The 20,233-nt window shown below is 43.2% G+C and overlaps 1 protein-coding gene across 5 annotated transcripts in view; it reads left to right on the top strand.

Annotated features, from left to right (window-relative positions):
• Positions 1–20,233, top strand: part of SCUBE2 (signal peptide, CUB domain and EGF like domain containing 2) — a 75,274-nt gene that overhangs the window by 37,893 nt on the left and 17,148 nt on the right. For 3 of the 5 annotated variants that reach the window (XM_070383900.1, XM_070383899.1, XM_070383898.1), the window contains 4 exons: positions 1,634–1,789; positions 2,187–2,393; positions 17,250–17,420; positions 19,738–19,905. In XM_070383900.1, coding sequence (XP_070240001.1) covers positions 1,634–1,789; positions 2,187–2,393; positions 17,250–17,420; positions 19,738–19,905 — 702 coding nt within the window. The remainder of the gene's footprint in view (positions 1–1,633; positions 1,790–2,186; positions 2,394–17,249; positions 17,421–19,737; positions 19,906–20,233) is intronic. The other 2 variants (XM_070383901.1, XM_070383902.1) reach the window with 2 other exon arrangements.

The raw sequence follows: 20,233 nt of genomic DNA, 5'->3' as shown, positions 1-20,233 counted from the left end.
TTAATTTGGGCACCTCCATTTGATGGAATTGGAGAAGGAAATGGCAACCCATTCCAATATCCTTGCCTGGGAAATCCCACAGACAGAGGAGGCTGGGCACTACAGCCCATTAGGTCACAAAGTCCATAAGTCACAACTTATCAACTAAGCAGCAACATTTTATTGAATATTACACAGCTATTAATTATGGGTTTTCTTGATGGAATATTATGCAGCTGTTAATTATGGGTTTTCAAAGAATGTTTAATGACATTAGAAAATGTTATAATAAAGATGAAAAAAAGAGTCACATTTTGTATATCTAATATAACCTAAACTGTGTAAAAAAAAAAAAAAAAGCATAAGTAGAAGAAAAACAAAGAAAACTCACCATGTCCTTATTAGTGGGTTAAATCTAGGTAGAAGGATGTTGAGTGATTTTAATTTTTTTGCTGAATTTTCCAAATTCCCCAATAGTGAGCATTTATACTTTTAATCAGAGGGTGAAAGCATTATTTAAAGATAGATTTGGTCTTTAGTTTATTTAATGGTATTATACTAATGTTAATTTCTTAGTTTTGATAAAGATACATGTAAATATAAGATGTTAATATTAGAGAACACTGGATGAAGAGTGTGTGAGAACTCTGAATACCCTCTCAGAAACTTTCCTATACATCTAAGCTTACTTCAAAATAAAAAAATTTTTAAATAGATATGAGAAAATAGAAAGTGAAAGAGGTTCAAAATGAACATCTATCCAGTTTGAGATTTGAAGTGAGCCTTTTGAGAGGTAAGATGGATCTTTAGGGAAAAATTAATTGCCTTCTCCTTCCTTTGACCCTGATGCCCTGCTGATTTGAACATCCTTATAATGTTAAGAGAAGAATATGATACAGATAATTCATCAGTTCAGTTGAGATTAGTTCATTGTATGGATAGTATGTGGATCTGCTCTTTGGTTCTGGTTAACAATCATTAGTCAAAAGATTCACTGGAAGTCATGGAATGAGGAGTGAGGGTCAGAAACGAGCATGTCCAAAGCCTTACATAACACCTTCACTCCCGTCCTGTGTGCCTTCATGACTGTTTGGATCTGTTGATCTTTGTGCCATTTATTGCTCCTGGTTATTTCAAAATGAGTCATCACTGTTGATGTGCTTTCCAGCTTTCTCTTTGAGTTGGAATTACTCCAAGGTCAGTTTGCCTGAAAGCAGGAGTTAATTTCCTTTCTACTCTCATGCTCGTTCCGTACTTGAAGACTCAGCCCCTGCTTGAGGCATCATAGTTCAGCTTTAAAGAAATGAACCCTGAGAACATGAATGCACCTTAGCAAACCACCAGTCAGGAAGGCAAGACAACCTTTGGTTCCAGTCTTCCACATGTGTGGCTGGTCATTCAGAAACATCAAGCATCTGTTCATGAAAATCAGTTTCGAGAGCTAATGGTAAAGTTGCATAGGAGGCAATACTGGCTCTTCAAGATTATAGTGTCATCGTGCTCCAGGCTGAGGGCTTGCAGTGTCTTGGCATCTGGAGTTAATCATCTGGTCCCCAGAGAGCTGTTCTAATGAAATGTTTACAGAGTTTGAGCAAATGTTCAGCTGAGTGCTTTGCCAGGATTTGGCTTCCGATAATTTTGTTTCTCCATACAGAGAAGCACAGCTCAGTAAAAGAGAGCTTCCGCTACGCAAACCTTACATGCAGCTCTGGCAAGCAAGTCCCAGGAGGCCCTGGCCGACCGAACGCCCCTAAGGAAATGTTTATCACTGTTGAGTTTGAGCTTGAAACTAACCAAAAGGAGGTGACAGGTTGGTTTGAAAATAGTCTCTGGTGCCAGGCTTCTTACAGCTTTCTCCTGTTTCTTTGCCTTTTGCTCTTCATCATTCGTGTGGGGGGAAATTGTGCATTCACTTAAGTATCTCCTGTTTTTTTTTGTTTGTTTGTTTACCCCCAAACTACACTGAATTTGTTTGGAACCTGATGATTTTATCTGCCTCATCAAAACTCAAAGCTGCCATTTTGGCCAACAAATTTCTGTTTGAATCAAATGCTGCCCAGCCTGCTAGGTGCCCAGCTCCATGTCTCTCCCCATGCTGTCTGCAGGGGGCTGTGAGTGTTGGTAGGCCCTGCAGTCGGTCTAGACATAGTCCAGCAGATACGTACAGCACCTGAACTCCCCTCCACTGCACTCTCTGGTTTCTGCAGTGTCTTGTGATCTCAGTTGCATCGTAAAGCGAACAGAGAAGCGGCTCCGGAAGGCCATCCGCACTCTCCGGAAGGCTGCCCACAGGGAGCAGCTGCACCTCCAGCTCTCAGGCGTGAACCTTGAAGTGGCTAAAAAGTCTCCCCGAACATCTGAACGCCAGATAGAGTCCTGTGCAATGGGCCAGGACCATGGAGGAAACCAGTGTGGTGAGTGGCCTGCTAGCCGGGACATTTTTACTAATAGAACTCTCTTGAGCTCCAAAAACACTAAAGGTAGCCATAAGCAAGTCTGGCCCATCCTTTCTCCCCAGGCTCTTTCCAGAGAACACCTGGGATCCCCACCCTCATTTGAGATCTACACTTGGTATTGCCCTTGCCTACTGGATCAGGAGCCCCTGAACACAAGGAGTAGTGCCTGGCACTTAGTAAATGTCAGTTGAGTTGAGGGATGGGATGGAAGAGGCAGGGCTGATGAGAAGAGAGAGGGTTGTCCTTTAAGGGTCTGAGGGACCGTGGTCTTCAAAGCACTGTGGTTCCCCCAGCTGGGGCAAGACTGCAAATATAAGGCATCACTGAGCCTTCTCGACATTCCACTCTCAACAGTTCCCCTATCATCTCCCTATGGTTTGACCCATGATGGCAGTTAACAAACTCTTGTCCATAATTTTGTGGAGGGGGAGGCTAGAGATCCTCAGCTGCTTTATGAGATCCCTGAACTATGGCCCAAGCTTCTGATGAAGTTCTAGGCAAGAGGAATCTGGGCAGGAGGTTCCAAGGTGGTCAGTCTTGAGGTGTGTTTGTTGTGAGAGATTGTTCTGGGCAATTATGGGAGACTCTACTGAAGGAGTCTTAGATGGGGGGAAAAGTAGGGTCTCACTTTATAGTAATGTAATGATTTGAGGCTTCACCTGTGACAGTCATAACACTAAGCACTTTATCTGCATTACTTCATTCAATCCTTATAGTCATCTGACCAGGCAGTGTTATTATCTGCATTTTACAGAAGAGCAAACTGGAGTTCAGAGGGGTAAGTGTTCTTGCTCAAGGTCACATGGATGGTCCTACTCCAAACCCTGTGCTCTGGTCCCAAAGAAAGGTGAATTTCAATAAGCAGACCCCTCCAGAGTAAAGTGATGTCCTTTCTAAAGTGTCATTAGAGGAGCAAGGCCTGAGAAATGAAGCTTGAGCTAAGGAGTAATAAATCAGTGTTTCAAAAGAAGCAAAGCTAAGTCCAGAGGCACTTGTTCAGAAAAGTTGTCAGCAATAGCTCCACATCCCTATTCTGTTGCTTTGCCAAAACATACTGGAAATCATGTGTAAAATCAGGTGGTAACTGTCTACCAGGGGGCTGTTCTCAAATAGTTGTAACTCTCATTCCAGCTGACTCACTTGAAAAAAAAAAAGATTAAAAACAACCCAGCTGGTTGATTTGTTCTCACTTAAAATTCGAAGAGTTCCAGTTTTCATACCAAAATGGTGATGAGAATTGGCTGTTGCTGCCCTGGTTTCTAGGGTGAGCTGCAGAAACTGTCAGGGACAGGCAGGTCTGTCCTGCTTCTGGCCTCTCAGAGCTGTCTGGCACCCCTCATCCCCCAAATGCTGTCCTGGAGGTAGAGGATCCTGCAAGCTCGCCAGGGAGCTTTTATGGCCAGTTAAGAGTTCAGAAAAAGCTAATGTCAAGGGCCTTGGGGAACAACTCCCAGTGAGAGTATTATTAATACTACTATGGGCATGCTTCTGGGGAATAAAGAGCTCACGGTGAGGATCAGGAGTTACTTAACAGAGGCCTCATGACTGTGGCCACTCATGGAAGACACACAGTACGAGGTCAGTGTGGCTGTTGTGTGTGTGATATCCTGAGGTGCTTGTCATGCCGAGTTGGGTTGGATTTGCTTCTACGAGAGGCCACGTGTCTTGTCTCAAGAGCTCCCTCTAGCACTGAATGAATTCTGTAGCCTGCAAGGGACTACAGGTTCACCCCGTCTGACAGCAGTGCTGACGATTTTACGATGTCAAGGAACACAGCCCAAGGAACTACCAGTGAAGCTTTCCGCCTGCTGGAGGGAGGAAGTGGGTATAAAGAAGGGTCAGTTGAGTTAGCTGGAAAGGCTTTTTACCCAGCAGACTCCTGGCAACGGCAAACCATGGTGTGTGTGTGTGTGTCTGTCTTATATTCCTGGTCGATTAATGCAGTTGTGTCCAACTGTTTGCAACCCCATGGACTGTAACCCACCAGGCTCCTCTGTCCATGGAATTCTCCAGGCAAGAATACTGGAGGGGGTAACCATTCCCTTCTCCAGGGGATCTTCCCGATCCAGGGATCAAACCCACAGACCCACATCTCCAGCATTGCAGGCAGATTCTTTACCATCTGAGCCACCAGAGAAGTCCTGCACTAATGGTGTTAGAACTTCATAAAGACCAGGCTGACTGGTATATTCTGAACTCTGATAGCACATGCAGTGAAGACAAATGGAGGATAATTCTTCTGGGGAATTATGTTATATTTCTGGGACTTCTTTGGTAGCTCAGATGGTAAAGAATCTGCCTGCAGTGCAGGAGACCTGGGTTTAATCCCTGGGTCAGGAAGAGCCCCTAGAGAAGGGAATGGCTACCCACTGCAGTATTCTTGCCTAGAGAATGCCATGGACAGAGGAGCCTGGTGAGCTACTGTCCATTTATGTTTCTAGAAAAGAGCCCAAAGAGTGTTTTGAGTCACCTAGAAGGAGAGATGGGACTGTTATGTTTTTCCTTTAAAGTATTTTTTATTTAGTTTTTAATTACCTGTAAGTGGTACATGTGTCAAATGATATAGAAATGTACACAGGATGGAAATTTTCCAATCAGCGTCTAACCCCACTCCCCAGAAATAATCACTGTCAATAGTTTGCTGTGGATTTTTCTACATCTGTTTTTATGCAGATATAAAAATGAAATTTTATTTATTCATTCAACGAATATTTATTGGGCACCAAATGTGTGCCAGGCACTATTCTAGGTGCTGGAATCCAGCAATGAGACAAAAAAGAGCAAAAATCTCAGCCCTTGCCGAGTTTAGAGTTCTAGAAGAGGGAGACAGGCCACAAACCAATAAAGAAGAAAGTATATCCTGTAGCAAATAGTGGTGAGGGAGTGAAGAACAGGTAAGCAAGGAAGTGGAATAGAAAATGCCGAGGTAGGACTTCCCTGGTGATCCAGCGGTTAAGACTCCACGCTTGCAATGCAGAGGGGTGCAGGTTTGATCCCTGGTCATGCCACACAGCACAGCCATAAAATAAAAACAAACAAAAAGAAAATGCCAGGGAAAGGGGAGGGGTGGGGATGAAGGTACTCTGCCAAAATGCAGACTATGCTCAGGGGCTGTGGTCATTGAAAAGTGATATTTGGGGAGAGATGTGAAGGGTGGGAGGCACCGGCAGTGAGGACTTCTAGGGGAAGAGCCCCGGGTAAAGGAAACAGTGAGACTAAAACCCCGAGGCACCGAGGAGAAGGCTGGGGTGATGGGAGCTGGGTAAAGGAGGGTGGAAGAAGAAAGTCAGAGCAGAGGCACAGGGCCAGAGCACGTGGGGAGTGGAAACAGTGGTGAGGACTCTGAATCTGAGTAAGAGAAAAACCTGAGAAGGGGTTTTAGCAGAGCGATAACAAGGTTCTGACTTATGTTTGAAAAGGATAACTTTGGCTGCTGTATTAAAAACAGGCTGAAGGTTTGTGTGTGATAAAACAGTAAAAAATATATCAATGCAATTTTAACATACTGCATATTGTTTTTAACTACAGAGTAGATCATGGCCACCTTCCCATGCTAACAGAGGAGCTGTCGTACTTCTTTTAAAGCTTCCTGGTCTACGTTTGTCTTAAGACACCACTATTTATTAGCCATACTCCTGAGGGTGACATTTAATCAAGCTATTCCTAATTTTTCTATTACCAACAATGCTGCAGTAAATATTCTTTTTGTGCACAGACCAATATTTCTGGAAGATAGACTTGTAGATGTTTAATTGCAGGTCGAAGGACGTACATGTTTAAAACTGAATAGATACTGCTAATTCAACCTCCAAAAACATACTAATATATACTCCCCCCAACATTGTGATTGAGTGCTTATTGCCCCACATCATTGGTAACATGGATTATATTTTATTGATCTTTTTAATTTGCAACTCAGATTTGCAAATCTGATAAGTAAAAATGATGGTCATTTGAACTTGTTTTTCTTTGATTATTAGTAAAACTGAGTATGCTGTCATATGTCTGTGGCCATTTTGATTTCCTCTTCTAAGAATATCCATTTTCTTTAGCTATCTTTCCATTGAAGTTTTTGTTTTTCCAACATAATTTTTAAAAAATAAAATTTAAGGCCCCAAGTTTTATCAAAGAACATAGTCACGTCTGATCAAACATTTTCTTTCTTATAATAATTTTATATAGTAAAGTCTCATTATTTAAGGACTTTGAGGACAGCCCACTCTGCAAGTGATCTTTGTACCATCTGTGATCAATTTTAGCAAGATGGCAAAAAAAAAAAAAATAGCAACTATATTCTCCAAGGAACAAATTCCTCAAGCTTGTAGTAATTCATAAAGTCCTTTGTATCTAAAGAAAAATTAATAATGACTTGGATTTCTCTTTTTCTTTCATAGCTATTTATCCTTTCATAAAGGATACATTATTTAAGAAATATACTTGCTAAAGTATAAATTTTTGTATTTGATTATTTTGAAACTTGCCGAAATTTTAAAAAGACAACCCAGACAACTGGCAAACTGGGAAGTATTCTAGTGCCTGGGTCCTTGAGAAACTAGAAAAGTTTAATTCAAATGTTAATAGTAGTAGCTTTCTTCTGCAGCAGTTGGGAAAAATTAATTCAAACAGAATTTATTGAGATCCCACTCTGTGCCACAATAAGAACTTGGGATGAAGCAATAAGAATATAATGGGTGAAAACTGTGCTTTTATGAAGCTCACATTCTAATGCAGAGAGATGGGTAATCAAAAAGGAACGGAAAGGATAGTTTCAGAAATTATAAGTGCTATTGAACTAATAGAACAGAAAGTGTCAGAGGGGAGGAGAGATTTCTGCTCTTTACAGGGTATTCAAGGAAGGCTGCCAGAGCAGGTTGCGTTTGAGCTGAGACCTAAGTGAGAAGGAAGAACTGAGCATGCAAACCCAATGGAAGCAGGGGGTGCGTGAACAGAGGAGACAGCAGCACATGCAAAGGGCCTGAGGCAGGGAGAAGCCAGGTATTTTCTTCTTAATTTTTTCAAAACAGAAATTACTTGGAATTGAGCAGGTGGAAAATTTCTGTTTTAAATCAAGGAAAATGTAAGTGGTATATATAGACCAATATTAAACTAATATTTATCACCTAGACTTGATAGGAAATTCATTTAATTAAAACAGTTTAAAAAACATAATTTAGTAAACTGTTGACATCTATTGAACACTTAATGCATTCAGCCCTTTGTTAAGCACCTTACCTGTGTGTGTGTTTAGTCCCTTCAATCACTTCTGACTTTTTGCAACCCTGTGGACTCTAACTAACTTCTCTGTCCATGGTATTCTTCAGGCAAGAATACTGTAGAATACCAAGAATGGGTTGTCATGCCCTCCTCCAGGGGATCTTCCTGACCCAGGGATTGAACCTGAGTCTCTTATGTCTCCTACATTGGCAGGTGGATTCTTTACCAGTAGTGCCACGTGGGAAGCCCTAAGCACCTTACAGGACTCTTCTAATTTAGTCCTTGTCACAAGTCTATTCTGCATCATCCCATTTTTATAGATAGGGAAACAAAGGCATGAGAAGGTAAGCAGTTTTCTCAATGTCGTGCAGCAAGCAAGTGGCAGAGCCAGGATTCAAATTCGGGTCTGACTCAAGAGCCCATGTTCCTAACTCTTAGTTTGAATACTCTCAGCTCTCCTGGGTACTGTGTATGCCCTGTGATTATCCTACTCATACCTAACTCATATGGAGAGTCCTCTGTGAGCCATCTTTGTGGTGGGTGCTGAGGAGGACTGAATAAGTAAGATAGCATCCCTCAAGTTGTCACCCTCCCAGGGAAGAGTCAGAGAAGCCTTCCCCAAAGAGGGGAAGACTCAGTGAGCTTTAAAGGAAGCACAAAGGGAGCACAGACGATACATAAATGGGTAGAGGAACAGCCTTGGGCAGTGAGGACCAGCAAGATGTGCACAGGGAATCTTTGGCATTTCAGTATGACTATCCCTGGAGTGGAAGGTGGGATGTGGTGGGCAGCAAGGCTAGTGGGAAAAACATGGCTAAGTCACGAGAGACCTTGAATATGTTTATCTGTAGGTGACAGGTATCATTAGAGGCTTTAATCAGGGAGCACAAGGTCATATTTATATTCTAAAAAGAGCTCTGCAACTGAATTGAGGGGCAGGACTGGAGGCAGAAAAGCCTATTTGAGAGCTTCTAAATGCTTTGCATAAGAGATACTGAGAATATGAAGGCACTAGATGGAATAGAAAAGCAACAGTGGATTAGAGAAATATTTAGGAGGAGACGTGAACAGCATTTGGTGATAAATTGGATTGGGGACTGAGATGAGGAAATGGTTGGGGTGAGCTCAGAGGTTTCCGACTTGGCCTCTGATCCTGCATTTTCTTCCCATATGTCCCCCATCTTACCCAGCCCTGTTTCGTATGCAGGAGGCACCGACAAAAAGCCTGTGGGTTGGTTGAATGGTAAGATGAATGTGATCACTGGGGAAGAAATAATCAAAAGATTTATAGGAAAAGCAGAAAAAAAAAATGGGCTCTTGAGAGGGCATGAGAAAGAATGAACACTCATATACCAGAAAAGGAGACTGAAGGCTGAGTTTGAGTTGAAGACACTGAAAAGTGCAGGTTGGCAAGTCGAGGAGGCTTTTGAGGCAGGGAGTGAAGCAGTCAGAGAAGTACTTTAGGAAGGTGAATCTGTGGGTAATAACAGAGCTGGGGCCAGGAGGAACGGCCAGCAAGGGAGTGCACTGGAAGTTTATTGCAGTAATCTAGATATGAGATGGTGAGGAGCAAAGGACACTAGTGCCATAGGGATAAAAAATCGGGGACAGACAAAAGGGACCCAGGTATAGGATGCTGCAGCAGGGAGAAGAGAAGTCTGGGATAATGTGGTTTGGAGCCTTGGTGACTGGGAGTGTAGAGATGCTGTTTATAAAGAGGATAAAGTCAGAGGGGTAGGAAGACTTGGACAGGGAAAGGGAAGAGAAGCATTCCCCTTGGGAAAGTAGAATTTGAGTTACAACAAGACTCCCAGGCAGAAATGTCCACAGGCAGGTGGGAGTCTAGGAAAATGATGTCACCTTTCCAGGTGTAGACTGACCCCCCCACCTTGCGTCTGTCCACACTGCTCTGACTTGCCTCCTGTTAAAAGGGATGAACAGCCCACACTCCTTCCTAGGGCCCACTCTTCCCCTGGGGCTCCAGGGCCCATTCCCTCTCACCATCTCAAGAGCAATGTTCCTGCTCTTGTCCCCACCGACCCTGCATCTCAGAATTCTCCTTCTCTACTGGATCATTTCCAACAGCACACAAACCTACTCCTTTCTTAAAACCCGCACAAATCCTCCTTTGACTTCTTTTGCTTCTCTCCAGATCCTGCCTCCTTTCTTTGACCCCCTGTCAAGCAAAACTCCCTGAAAGACTTGTCTAAATTCCCTGTCTTTGCTTCCTCATCGACCATTTTCTCCTCCACCCTAACCAACCTGGTTTTCATTCCCAACATCTCCAGGGGAACTGCTTTTCCCAAGGTTTCTAACAACTTCCATGTTACCAAATCCAGGTTGCCAGCTGTCACCCAGACTCTGCTGACCCCTCCCTCCTCCCAGAAACTCTTCTCATGGGTTCACACACCACACACCTCTGGTTCTCTTCCTGCTTCACCGGCTGCTCCCTTTTCATTTCCCATGCTGGGGTTCCCCTAATTTTTTTATCTCTAGACATCAGGGATCCCAGGGCTCAGTCCTCCATGCCCATCCCTTATTTTTTTTTTTAACTCTCTTCGATGACCTCATTCAGCGCTGTGATAGTTTTAAATACCACCATATGCTGGTGACTCCCAAACTGCCCTCTACAACTCTAACCGCTGAACTTACCTGTCCTAGAGGTGCCGAATGTTTTATCACACATGCGCACACGCACACACACACACACAGTGAAATATTTTTGAATTTATGAATTTTTACTTATTTTAAAATTATATACTTATACTATTGCCTAATATATTGTATGCATCATTTTAAAAAAAGAGATACAGATTAAATAAACAAAATTTTAAATAGCTGGCTAGCCTCTGAAGGCACCATGCTGACAACTCAGCAAGGTTTATTGTTAACGGTAGTGGCTGTAAATCATTTTTTTCAAATAGTCTTTTGTTCATTGCTAGTGTTTTGGCTCACTTCTTGTCAGAGCTGATTAAATCATTGCTGTTCCTATCTTGGGATATGGTTTGACAAGAGCTGGTACCAGGAGAACAAGCTGTGTCCGTTCTGCGCTTCCCTGGGGCTCACCTGCGCCTGCATCCCTGGTCCTGCATCATGGGTCCAGGATTTCTACAAGAATTGTTGGAAGCTGCTTTCTACTTCGTGATGGTTTGTTTGTTTGAGACCAGATAATATAATCAGGAAACCTGTTCAACGAGGCCTAATTGAAGTTCTTCTCGAGACACGGGAAAGAAGTGAGTCAGTCGGTACCTCCCCACTCACAGGTCTCTTTCTTGGGGATTTTGTGTGTGTCTGACTTGTGGAGATGTGGGCTGACTGAGGGGCCAATCTCTCTTCTTTTTTAAACAGAAGAACTTAAAAAATATATATTTTTTTCAGTTTTATTGAGATATAATAGACATGCAGCAAAGTATAAGTTTAAAGTGTACAGCATAATGATTTGACTTCCATGCATCATGAGATGATTACCACAGTAAGTTTAGTGAACATCCATCAGATCAAATAGTTACAGCACTGAAGAAATATGAAAAAAAATGTTTCTCCTTGTGATGAGATCTCTTAGGGTTTACTCTCTTAATAACTATCGTGTATTACATACAGCAGTGTCAGTTATATTTATCATGTTGTACATTATATTCCTAGTACTTATCTTATAACTGGAAGTTTGTACTTATTGACCACCCTTATCCAATTTCCCCTTCTCCTACTCTGATCTCTTTTTCTGTGAGTTTGTTTGTTTTTGAATTATAGCTGACCTATAGCACTATGTTAGCTCCTGGTACATGACATAGTGATTTGATATTTCTATATATTTCAAAATGATTACTATGGTAAGTCTGGTTTAGATACTAAACCAATGAACCTTTCTTTATGTCTTATTTTTTAGATAAAATTTAATATGCATAGATGTGAAAATACTTTGTAAACTGCTGAGGTGTAGTAGTCTAGCTTGGAAACCACCAGCATAACGAATGCCTTCTCAATACCAACACTTGCATGGCCTCAAAGTTTCTTAAACTCAACATGTCTAAACAAAACCTTTTCTTCTCCTCCCTCACTCCACACCAAAACCCCCTTCACCCTCACCTCTTTAACTAGCTTCCCTGTTGCTTAGTTGCTCTAGTTGAAAGCCTCAGTTTTCTTGACCTCTCTTGTTCTGTCATGCTCCTTATTGAATCCATTAGCAAATCCTGACAGATCTGCCTTTTTACCTGAGTCTAACTAGTTTTCTTTTCCTCTGTTTTTACTACTCTGTTCCAAACCACCACCATCTCCTGCCCAGTCTATTGCAATGGGCTCTGAATTGTTCACATTACCCTTGCCTGCCTTCCATCTGTTATCCGCACGGCAGCCAGAAGATCTTTTAGAAACGTAAGTCAGATCATGTCCCTGCCCCATTCAAAACCTTCAGCACACTTTGAGTAAGGGCTAATTTCCTTACCGAGACCTTCAAGAATCTATGTAATCTGCCCCTTGCTTGCTTTTAGAGTTCATCTCCTATCACCTAGCACGTTTCACTATGTTCCTGCTGCACTGACTCTTTTGCTATCAGGCAAGACCATTGCAAAACTGCTTCCCTCATTTCACTCTGATCTCTGCTCACAGAGGCCTTTCTGAGCTATTCTTCTAAAATAGCATTCATGCAGACCACTAGTCTTTGCCTTACTCTCTTCCCTGTTTGAATTTTCTTCGTTGCACTTACCTCTCGTTAGCATTCTACTATATATTTATTTGTTTGCTCATTTATTGCCCATATTCTCCACTAGAGCAAGAGCCCCTTTAGGGCAGGGCCATGTCTGTCTTCTCTGCTGTATCTCCAGCTCCTAGACAGTACTGGTGCTAAGTACTTAATTGAATAAATGAGTAGATGAATCTTCACAAGAACAACAGATGACATCCCAAGGATAGTCACCAACACTAAGAAAAAAGGGGGCTGGGGAAAATCTTTGGGGAAATATTTACATTGAGGGCAAAAGAGACATTTTAAACGCAGTGAAATCAGTCCCATTAACCAGGCATGAAGAAAACGTAGCATACCCTGGGAAGTCAACAAGGAAGGCATCAAGCTGGGCTCCTCTCTCCGCCTCAACTATAAGAAAGTTTTCAAATAGGAGACCTGAGAACACACCAAAACCTGGACAGACATGACAAGTCAACCTCTTGACCCAAGAGGGTGCTATTTCCTGTCACTCTGAAACACTTGTTTAAAAGGTGTTCAAGTCGGGATCCCTAGGCCACAGCACTGCCTCAGGTGCCATTGCCTCTAAGCCAGGACAAAGCAGCAGCTCCAAGAGACCCTGGGAATTCATGTGGGCCGCCGGAGGCTCTCCAGAAGGTAGGGCGTGATCCTTAAGAAAACAGTCAAATGCTGGGGAGTGACCTCTATTATTAGGTTCACCATCTTAACCGCAGAGAGACCATAGTGTTTGTCCATAGCCTGAAATACTCAAAGGCCATGGTGTTGAAAAGAGGGCCAGCCTTCAGGTCTCTTTGTCACCATTAATCCTGGTCCCCACTGGTCTCTCCCTTTTGCATCAGAAAAGCTTTCTTTTTTTCTTTTTTTTGAAGAGGAGGAGAAAACAGCTGTGCGGGATTTGAGAACGGGATTTTAATGGTCACTGAAGACACACAAAAGCTTTGCTGTGATCGTGAAGTGTTCTGGGGGCGATTGGCTCCTTTGTCTGGGGCAGCAAAACAAGCCGGCTGCTCAAGGAGAAAAGAGATGCAACTGGAACTGGGATGGAGGTCTCTTGAGGCCAGATCTTCAGCATATTTGCAAAGAGCTGTTTTCGGGCATCTCTTCATGACATTTCAGAATTTCTTTTTAGTGTTTGGCTCATTTTTACCTTGAGAAAGAAACAAATTAATCTGGAAGGTTGTTGGCATGGATTATTTTTGTGGGTCTGTAGGTATTTCTCTCTGGAAGGAAAATAGAAACTGTGAGTGACGAGTTTGTTAATGTGGAGCAGGCCTTTCACACTGAGAAAAAAGAATCAGTGCTTTCTTTTCGGGAGGGGGTTGGGGGGGGTGGCCGGTGGTGGCCTGAGGGGCATTTCTCAGTTCTTTGCTCACTTGAAAAATTGTAGCAGATGTGGGTTATTGTGAGGCTTCCCAAAATGTAACCTTGGGGAAAAAAAAGGTTTTGGAGCGGGGGCAGTCAGTAGTTTTAAGGAGGAGTGGACATCCAGAACAGCAGGAGTCCATTCAGTTACTCTTTACAGTAGGAACCAGGTCATTTTTATCCACTCACAGAGGGGGTCTTTTTCTGACAGAGGAACTGTGATGGAACAGACCAAGCTGATCTGACCCAAGTTATGATTGGTGGGGCTGTTGGAATCATTGTTGTCCATATGGGCACTGTCCCTTTAGGTGAATGGGTGTTACAGAAACAGCCTTTCCCACAATGGACATGGCTTGGGCTAGAGGAGCCCCAGACAGCCTTGGTTTTATTTACTTCTTCCAGTCTTCATGACAGTTGGCTTGATAGAGTCATGAAGGGGTTAGCTCACATTTACTGTCTGTTGTAGGCACTGGAATAGTCAGGTGGGACCCAGGATAAAAATCCATGATTCCTAGTACGTAATTCAGCCCTGCTTTTCATGGGAGATGAGCTGAAACAGAGTAATTATGGAAACCATTATCCAGTAGGGCTACATTTAGAGACTAAGTCTGGAATTACAGGCTCTGTCTGCCGCAGTTCAGTGCATCATATCCACTATAATGTCCTTTGCCAAGAAAGGAAGAGTTTAGTTCACTTATAATTTTTCTAAAAATATCATAAAATTAAATTTAAAAATGTGAATATTATAAAAGAAAATCCAAATAATATAAAAAAGTATTAAGATTTAGATTTTAGTGTAGACTTTCTTGATTGATATTTTCATTGTAAAAGTAATGTTTAAAGTGGCATTTTTCAGCTTACTATGATTTTTTTAGTCTCATTTTTGTTTTCTTTAGATTATGAAGTAAATAATGAAAAGATTTTTATTACTGGTAATAGAGAAAAAGTACATATGCAAATTGCACTTGTAGGGTAGGATGAAAACCAATATTACCCCTGACACACATTCAAGGGCTATAATAACTAATTTTATTGTGTGATATTTTGTTTTGTAGTTCTGGGCAGCTTAGATATAAAAGAAAATGTGTTTATTCTGGTCAAACTCCCCATATGCCCCATAGAGAATCCTTGCAAAGTCTGGAATTGTGATTCAGTTGGCGCTTTCATTCAATGATCTTTTTCCTCTTTAAACTCAAAGCTCTTGATCTCATTGTAGGTGTATTTCACAGATTAGTTGTGGAACCTTGGCAAAATTATTTAATGTCTCTAAGTCTCTGTGAAATGAAGCTAATCATAGCACCTTGCTCCTTTGGGTTGTTTCCAGGACTAAGTGAGATAATGTATGTAAAGCTTATTGCACAGTTGCCATGCCCATCTCCAGAGGATCTTCCTGACCCAGGGATCAAACCCATATCTCCTACATCTTGTGCGTTGGCAGCTGGATTCTTTACTACTAGCGCCACATGAGAAGCCCCAATAGATCACAAGTAGTCAACAAATATTAGCCATCAGAAAGCCTGTTTGATGGTTCTGATGATGTTGTTTAAGTATTATACTAGGGAACCCACTTCAGTGTATTTACTTTATGTTCATATCCTAAATGGAGAAGGCAATGGCAACCGCTCCAGTACTCTTGCCTGGAAAATCCCATGGGCAGAGGAGCCTGGTAGGCTGCAGTCCATGGGGTTGCTAAGAGTTGGACACCACTGAGCAACTTCCCTTTCACTTTTCACTTTCATGCATTGGAGAAGGAAATGGCAACCCACTCCAGTGTTCTTGCCTGGAGAATCCCAGGGACGGGGGAGCCTGGTGGGCTGCCGTCTATGGGGTCGCACAGAGTCAGACATGACTGAAGCAACTTAGCAGCAGCAGCATCATATCCTAAAATAAGATATAAGATGTTTGTTGTTTAACAACACCAAAAAATATGATCAGAAGCATTAACTTCCTTGTAGTTTATTCTTTCAGGAGATGCTTACTAGGATTTGCTGTTTGTAATGTATTATTACAAATATGAAGCATCCTATTTTGCACTGCTCATCTGTAAGACACTTGAAATCACCCTCCCCTTAGCCAATAGTCAGTTCAGTTCAGTCGCTCAGTCATGTCTGACTCTTTGCGACCCCATGGACTGCAGCACTCCAGGCTTCCCTGTCCATCACTAACTCCTGGAGTTGCTCAAACTCCTGTCCATCAAGTCGGTGATGCCATCCAACCATCTCATCCTGTCATTTCCTTCTCCTCCTGCCCTCAATCTTTCCCAGCATCAGGTCTTTTCCAATGAGTCAGCTCTTCACATCAGGTGGCCAAACTATTGGAGTTTCAGCTTCAGCATCAGTCCTTCCAATGAATGTTCAGGACTGATTACCTTTAGGATTGCCTGGTTGGATCTCCTTGCAGTCCAAGGGACTCTCAAGAGTCTTCTCCAACATCACAGTGCAAAAGCATCGATTCTTCAGCACTCAGCTTTCTTTATGGTCCAACTCTCACATCCATACATGACTACTGGAAAAACTGTAGCTTTGACTAGATGGATCTTTGTTGGTAAAGTAATGTCTCTGCTTTTTAATATGCTGTCTAGGTTGGTCATAGCTTTTCTTCCAAGAAGCAGGCATCTTTTAATTTCATGGCTGCAGTCACCATCTGAGGTGATTTTGGAGCCCAAGAAAATAAAGTACCCACAGCCAACAGAGAGTGAGCATTTCAAAACACAGCTTCTGGTCATATTCCTTGCCTTTCAATGGCTCTTTCAGGATAAAATCCAATCCTTCAGGATAAAATCCAAAGGCCTGACACTCAAGGACTTTTTCAACCTATTTTTCTTCCCCAAACTTTCTTCCTCCCCTTTCCTCCCATATGTCAGACATGAATCTTTACAACCTACCCCTTTACCTATCTGGGGAGCTCCTACTCATCCTTCAAGCCCTCTTGAAGATGTGGCCTCTTCTAGGAAGGCTTCTAGAATGCCAGTAGCCTGACTTAATAGCACCTGCTGCTGCTGCTAAGTTGCTTCAGTCATGTCCGACTCTGTGCAACCCCAGAGATGACAGCCCACCAGGCTCCCCCGTCCCTGGGATTCTCCAGGCAAGAACACTGGAATGGGTTGCCATTTCCTTCTCCAATGCATGAAAGTGAAAAGTGAAAGTGAAGTCGCTCAGTCGCCTACCTGTCTATTATTCCAATACCAATCCTATGTTCAGTGAATGATTTTCACCTTTATACTCCTGACAATCCCATGAAGTAGGGGATGTCATCAAGTGCTTGTGTTCAAAACTATTGAGGACCACTGTGATCCCTGCCCTCAAGGAACTCAAGGTTTAGGGAAAAAGGACCTGTAAACACCCCAGCAGAGGGTGACAGGGATAATGGCAGATGAGTGTGCACAAGGAACCCAGAGATGGCACATGTTCTGTGTTCAGGGGGATTGTATAGGGAAGTGTGTGGTCAATGCCAGCAGTTGACCTTCATCCCCAGCACTCATACCATCCTTCCTTTGGCTCTGTCCTCTCACTGACCAGATCATTTCCCCCTTTGGCTAGTCAGTTGCAGGGCTGGGACATATTATGATGGAGCACAGGAACGCTGTATTTTATGTCCAAATGGAACCTTCCAAAATGAGGAAGGGCAAATTACATGCGAACCATGTCCAAGACCAGGAAGTCCTGGGACCCTGAAGACCCCAGAAGCTTGGAATGTGTCTGAATGTGGAGGTAAGAATTCTGTCTGTCCCTTCTTACTCCCCCAGTCTCTGAAATCATTGTTGAGACAGAAGGCATAAATAACATCTTAATGCAGAAAATGTGTACTACACCATGGAATTCCTACTGGTAGAAACTTTATTGGGCTCATCTTATTTGCTGAATAAATAAATGAAGACCTGATATAATACACTGGCAGAGAAAATGTGTATTTGTTGCAACTGCATGTTTCATCACTGTAAATAAATAACCTCTGAGACCTGAGTGATCAACCAGTGTGGAGCGACTCTCTGAAAATGTCAAAAAATGGAGAAAGTAGCTCTGATTATTTCAAGATTTCATCTCAAAGTCATAGCTTATTGCTTTTTTTCTTTAAATTGGAGGATAATTACTTTACAGTGTTGTGTTGGTTTCTGCCATATAACAACGTGAATCAGCCATAAGTATGCATATATCCCCTCCCCCTTGAACTTCCCTCCTACCTCCCACCCCATCCTGCCCCTCTAAGTCATCACAGAGCACCAAGATGAGCTCCCTGAGTTATATAGCAACTTCCCACTAGCTGTTTTACATATGGTAATGTTTATGTTTCAATGCTACACTTTCTCCTTGCCCCACTGATTTTTTTAAAAGTGTCCATCTGGCTATTTTGTTAAAACTGCATGAAGAGTTTTTAATCATCTATAAAATATTAACTCTGGAGCCATGCTTACTTAGGTTCTATGGGCTTTTTTCCCTATTTTACTGTAAATGTCTTTATTAAACAATAGAAGGGCCAGCTGTCCTGACACTCTGTGGGCTCAAATGGATGGTGTGATTTGATCTGGAAATTTTTAGGTGATGTCCAGGGCTGAGTGCACCAGGGCCCTGGCAGCCCTGCCTCTCTTTCTAGTGACCTCTGGGGCCAACTTTAGTTCCCACCTTAATGACTCCAAACTCAACTACAGGACCTTTTCTGATTTAAAAATCAGATCCTCAGACTGACTGTGTGACTTCTAGCATAAACTTTGGCCTGTTATGAAATCCTAGAACCAATGGTAAGATTGATAAGGAGGTACTTTGGGGGCATCTGTTCACACTTGTATGTGATCTCAATAATATACATATTTATAGTAAATAAGAACACTAGTAATAATAATTTATTGAATACTTACCTGTGTCAGGCATCATGTAGGCATTCATGGATAGTTCAGTGAATTACTCATGTGGTTGCTGTATCACTACAAAAACTTTATGAGGTTAAAGTGACTCATTCAAGGTCACACAGCCAAAGAGCAGAGGATTTAGAATCAGAACCCAGGTCTGACAGACTCCAGACTCCTCCCTCAGGTGTATTTGTTAAATACTGTTATATCTATAACTTATGGTTAGAAATAAAACTGTGAAAATTAATAGAGGAGAGAGGATTAGGAATATGAGACAATAGATTTCTTTTTATAGCATCTTGCTAGTGATGAGCTAATTCCTAAGTAAATATGTGCTTTTAGAAATCCTTTTGTTTATGGCTGTAATTCTTGTCATAAACTAAAATAAATAAATAAGGTGTTTAAGGCTTCCCCGGTGGCACAGTGGTGAAGAATCCACCTGCCAGTGCAGGAGACACAGAAGACCTGGGTTCAGTCCCTTGTTTGGGAAGTCCCCTGGAGAAGGAAATGGCAACCCACTCCAGTATCCTTACCTAGAGAATCTCCATGGACAGAGGAGCCTGGCAGGCTACAGTCCATGGGGCTGCAAAGAGTCAGACATGACTGAGCGACTGAGCATGCACACACACACACACACACATACACACACACACGCACACAGGTGTTTAAATAAATGCCTCTGGGTCCCTCTGTTACTGTGGATGGGATTGGCTGTATTTAGTAGACTAAATGAGGGAGGCCAGGACTCCTCAATGTAAGGAGATGTAACTTAGTAAATAAAATTGGTAAAAACCGGTGGACCCTTCCATAACCAAGAGTCTTTTTATCCCAGGATGTAATCAGCTGGGTGACTGCAGGCAGAGAACCCTCTCTCTGGGGGCTCCAGCAGTGCAGTGGCTCCCTGGGCCCATGTAGTCCTCAGCCTGCAGCATATTCAGGCCTGCTCCATATTTCAGAAGAGTCAACACTTGTCTCCATCTTTGCCCTGTGGGTAAACATCAGGCACCCACAAGCCACTTCATCGGGGTCAGCCGAAGGGCAGGACAAGGCTTCTGCTTGCTGAGGTGGGAGCCGAGGTCAGCACAGGCGGACAGGCCTGACCACATCTCTCTGATCTCACTTGCAGAGAGGTGGGGCAGGCTCTCCCCGGGGGCCTTGCTCACCTAGGGTCATTCCTCCCCCAGGTCTGTGCCAACCTGGTGAATACTCTGCAGATGGCTTCACACCCTGCCAGCCCTGTGCCCGGGGCACATTCCAGCCTGAAGCCGGCCGCACTTCCTGCTTTCCCTGTGGAGGGGGCCTCCCCACCAAACACCCTGGAGCCACTTCCTTTCAGGACTGTGAAACCAGAGGTGAGGACTTGGCAGCGTGCCTTTTCCCCAAGCGGAATTTTCCTTTTGAGGACCAAGGAGTCTAGTACAGCTCCGCTCAAGCCCAGCCCGAGGCGCCCTGTGTGGAACTCAGCGGCAGGGAGCTCAGGTCTCCAAGGCAATTCATTCCTGCAGGATGGGCAGGGAGCACAGGAACTGCCCAGACATGGGCCTCCTTGCCCTCCCACCTTGGCCCCTTTGGATGGGGCTGACTGCAGGGAGACCGGGGAGAAGCACCCAGGTTTAGTCCCCAGCCTCCCTCTGCTCCTTCCTTCCAGGTTCCTCTAGCACCTCTCCCTTACCTAGAGCT

The sequence above is a fragment of the Bos mutus genome, chromosome 15 (assembly GCF_027580195.1).
Source record: "Bos mutus isolate GX-2022 chromosome 15, NWIPB_WYAK_1.1, whole genome shotgun sequence".
NCBI lineage: Eukaryota > Metazoa > Chordata > Mammalia > Artiodactyla > Bovidae > Bos > Bos mutus.
The sequence above is the reverse complement of the archived record's forward strand: the minus strand, read 5'-3'. Positions and strand labels throughout refer to the sequence as shown.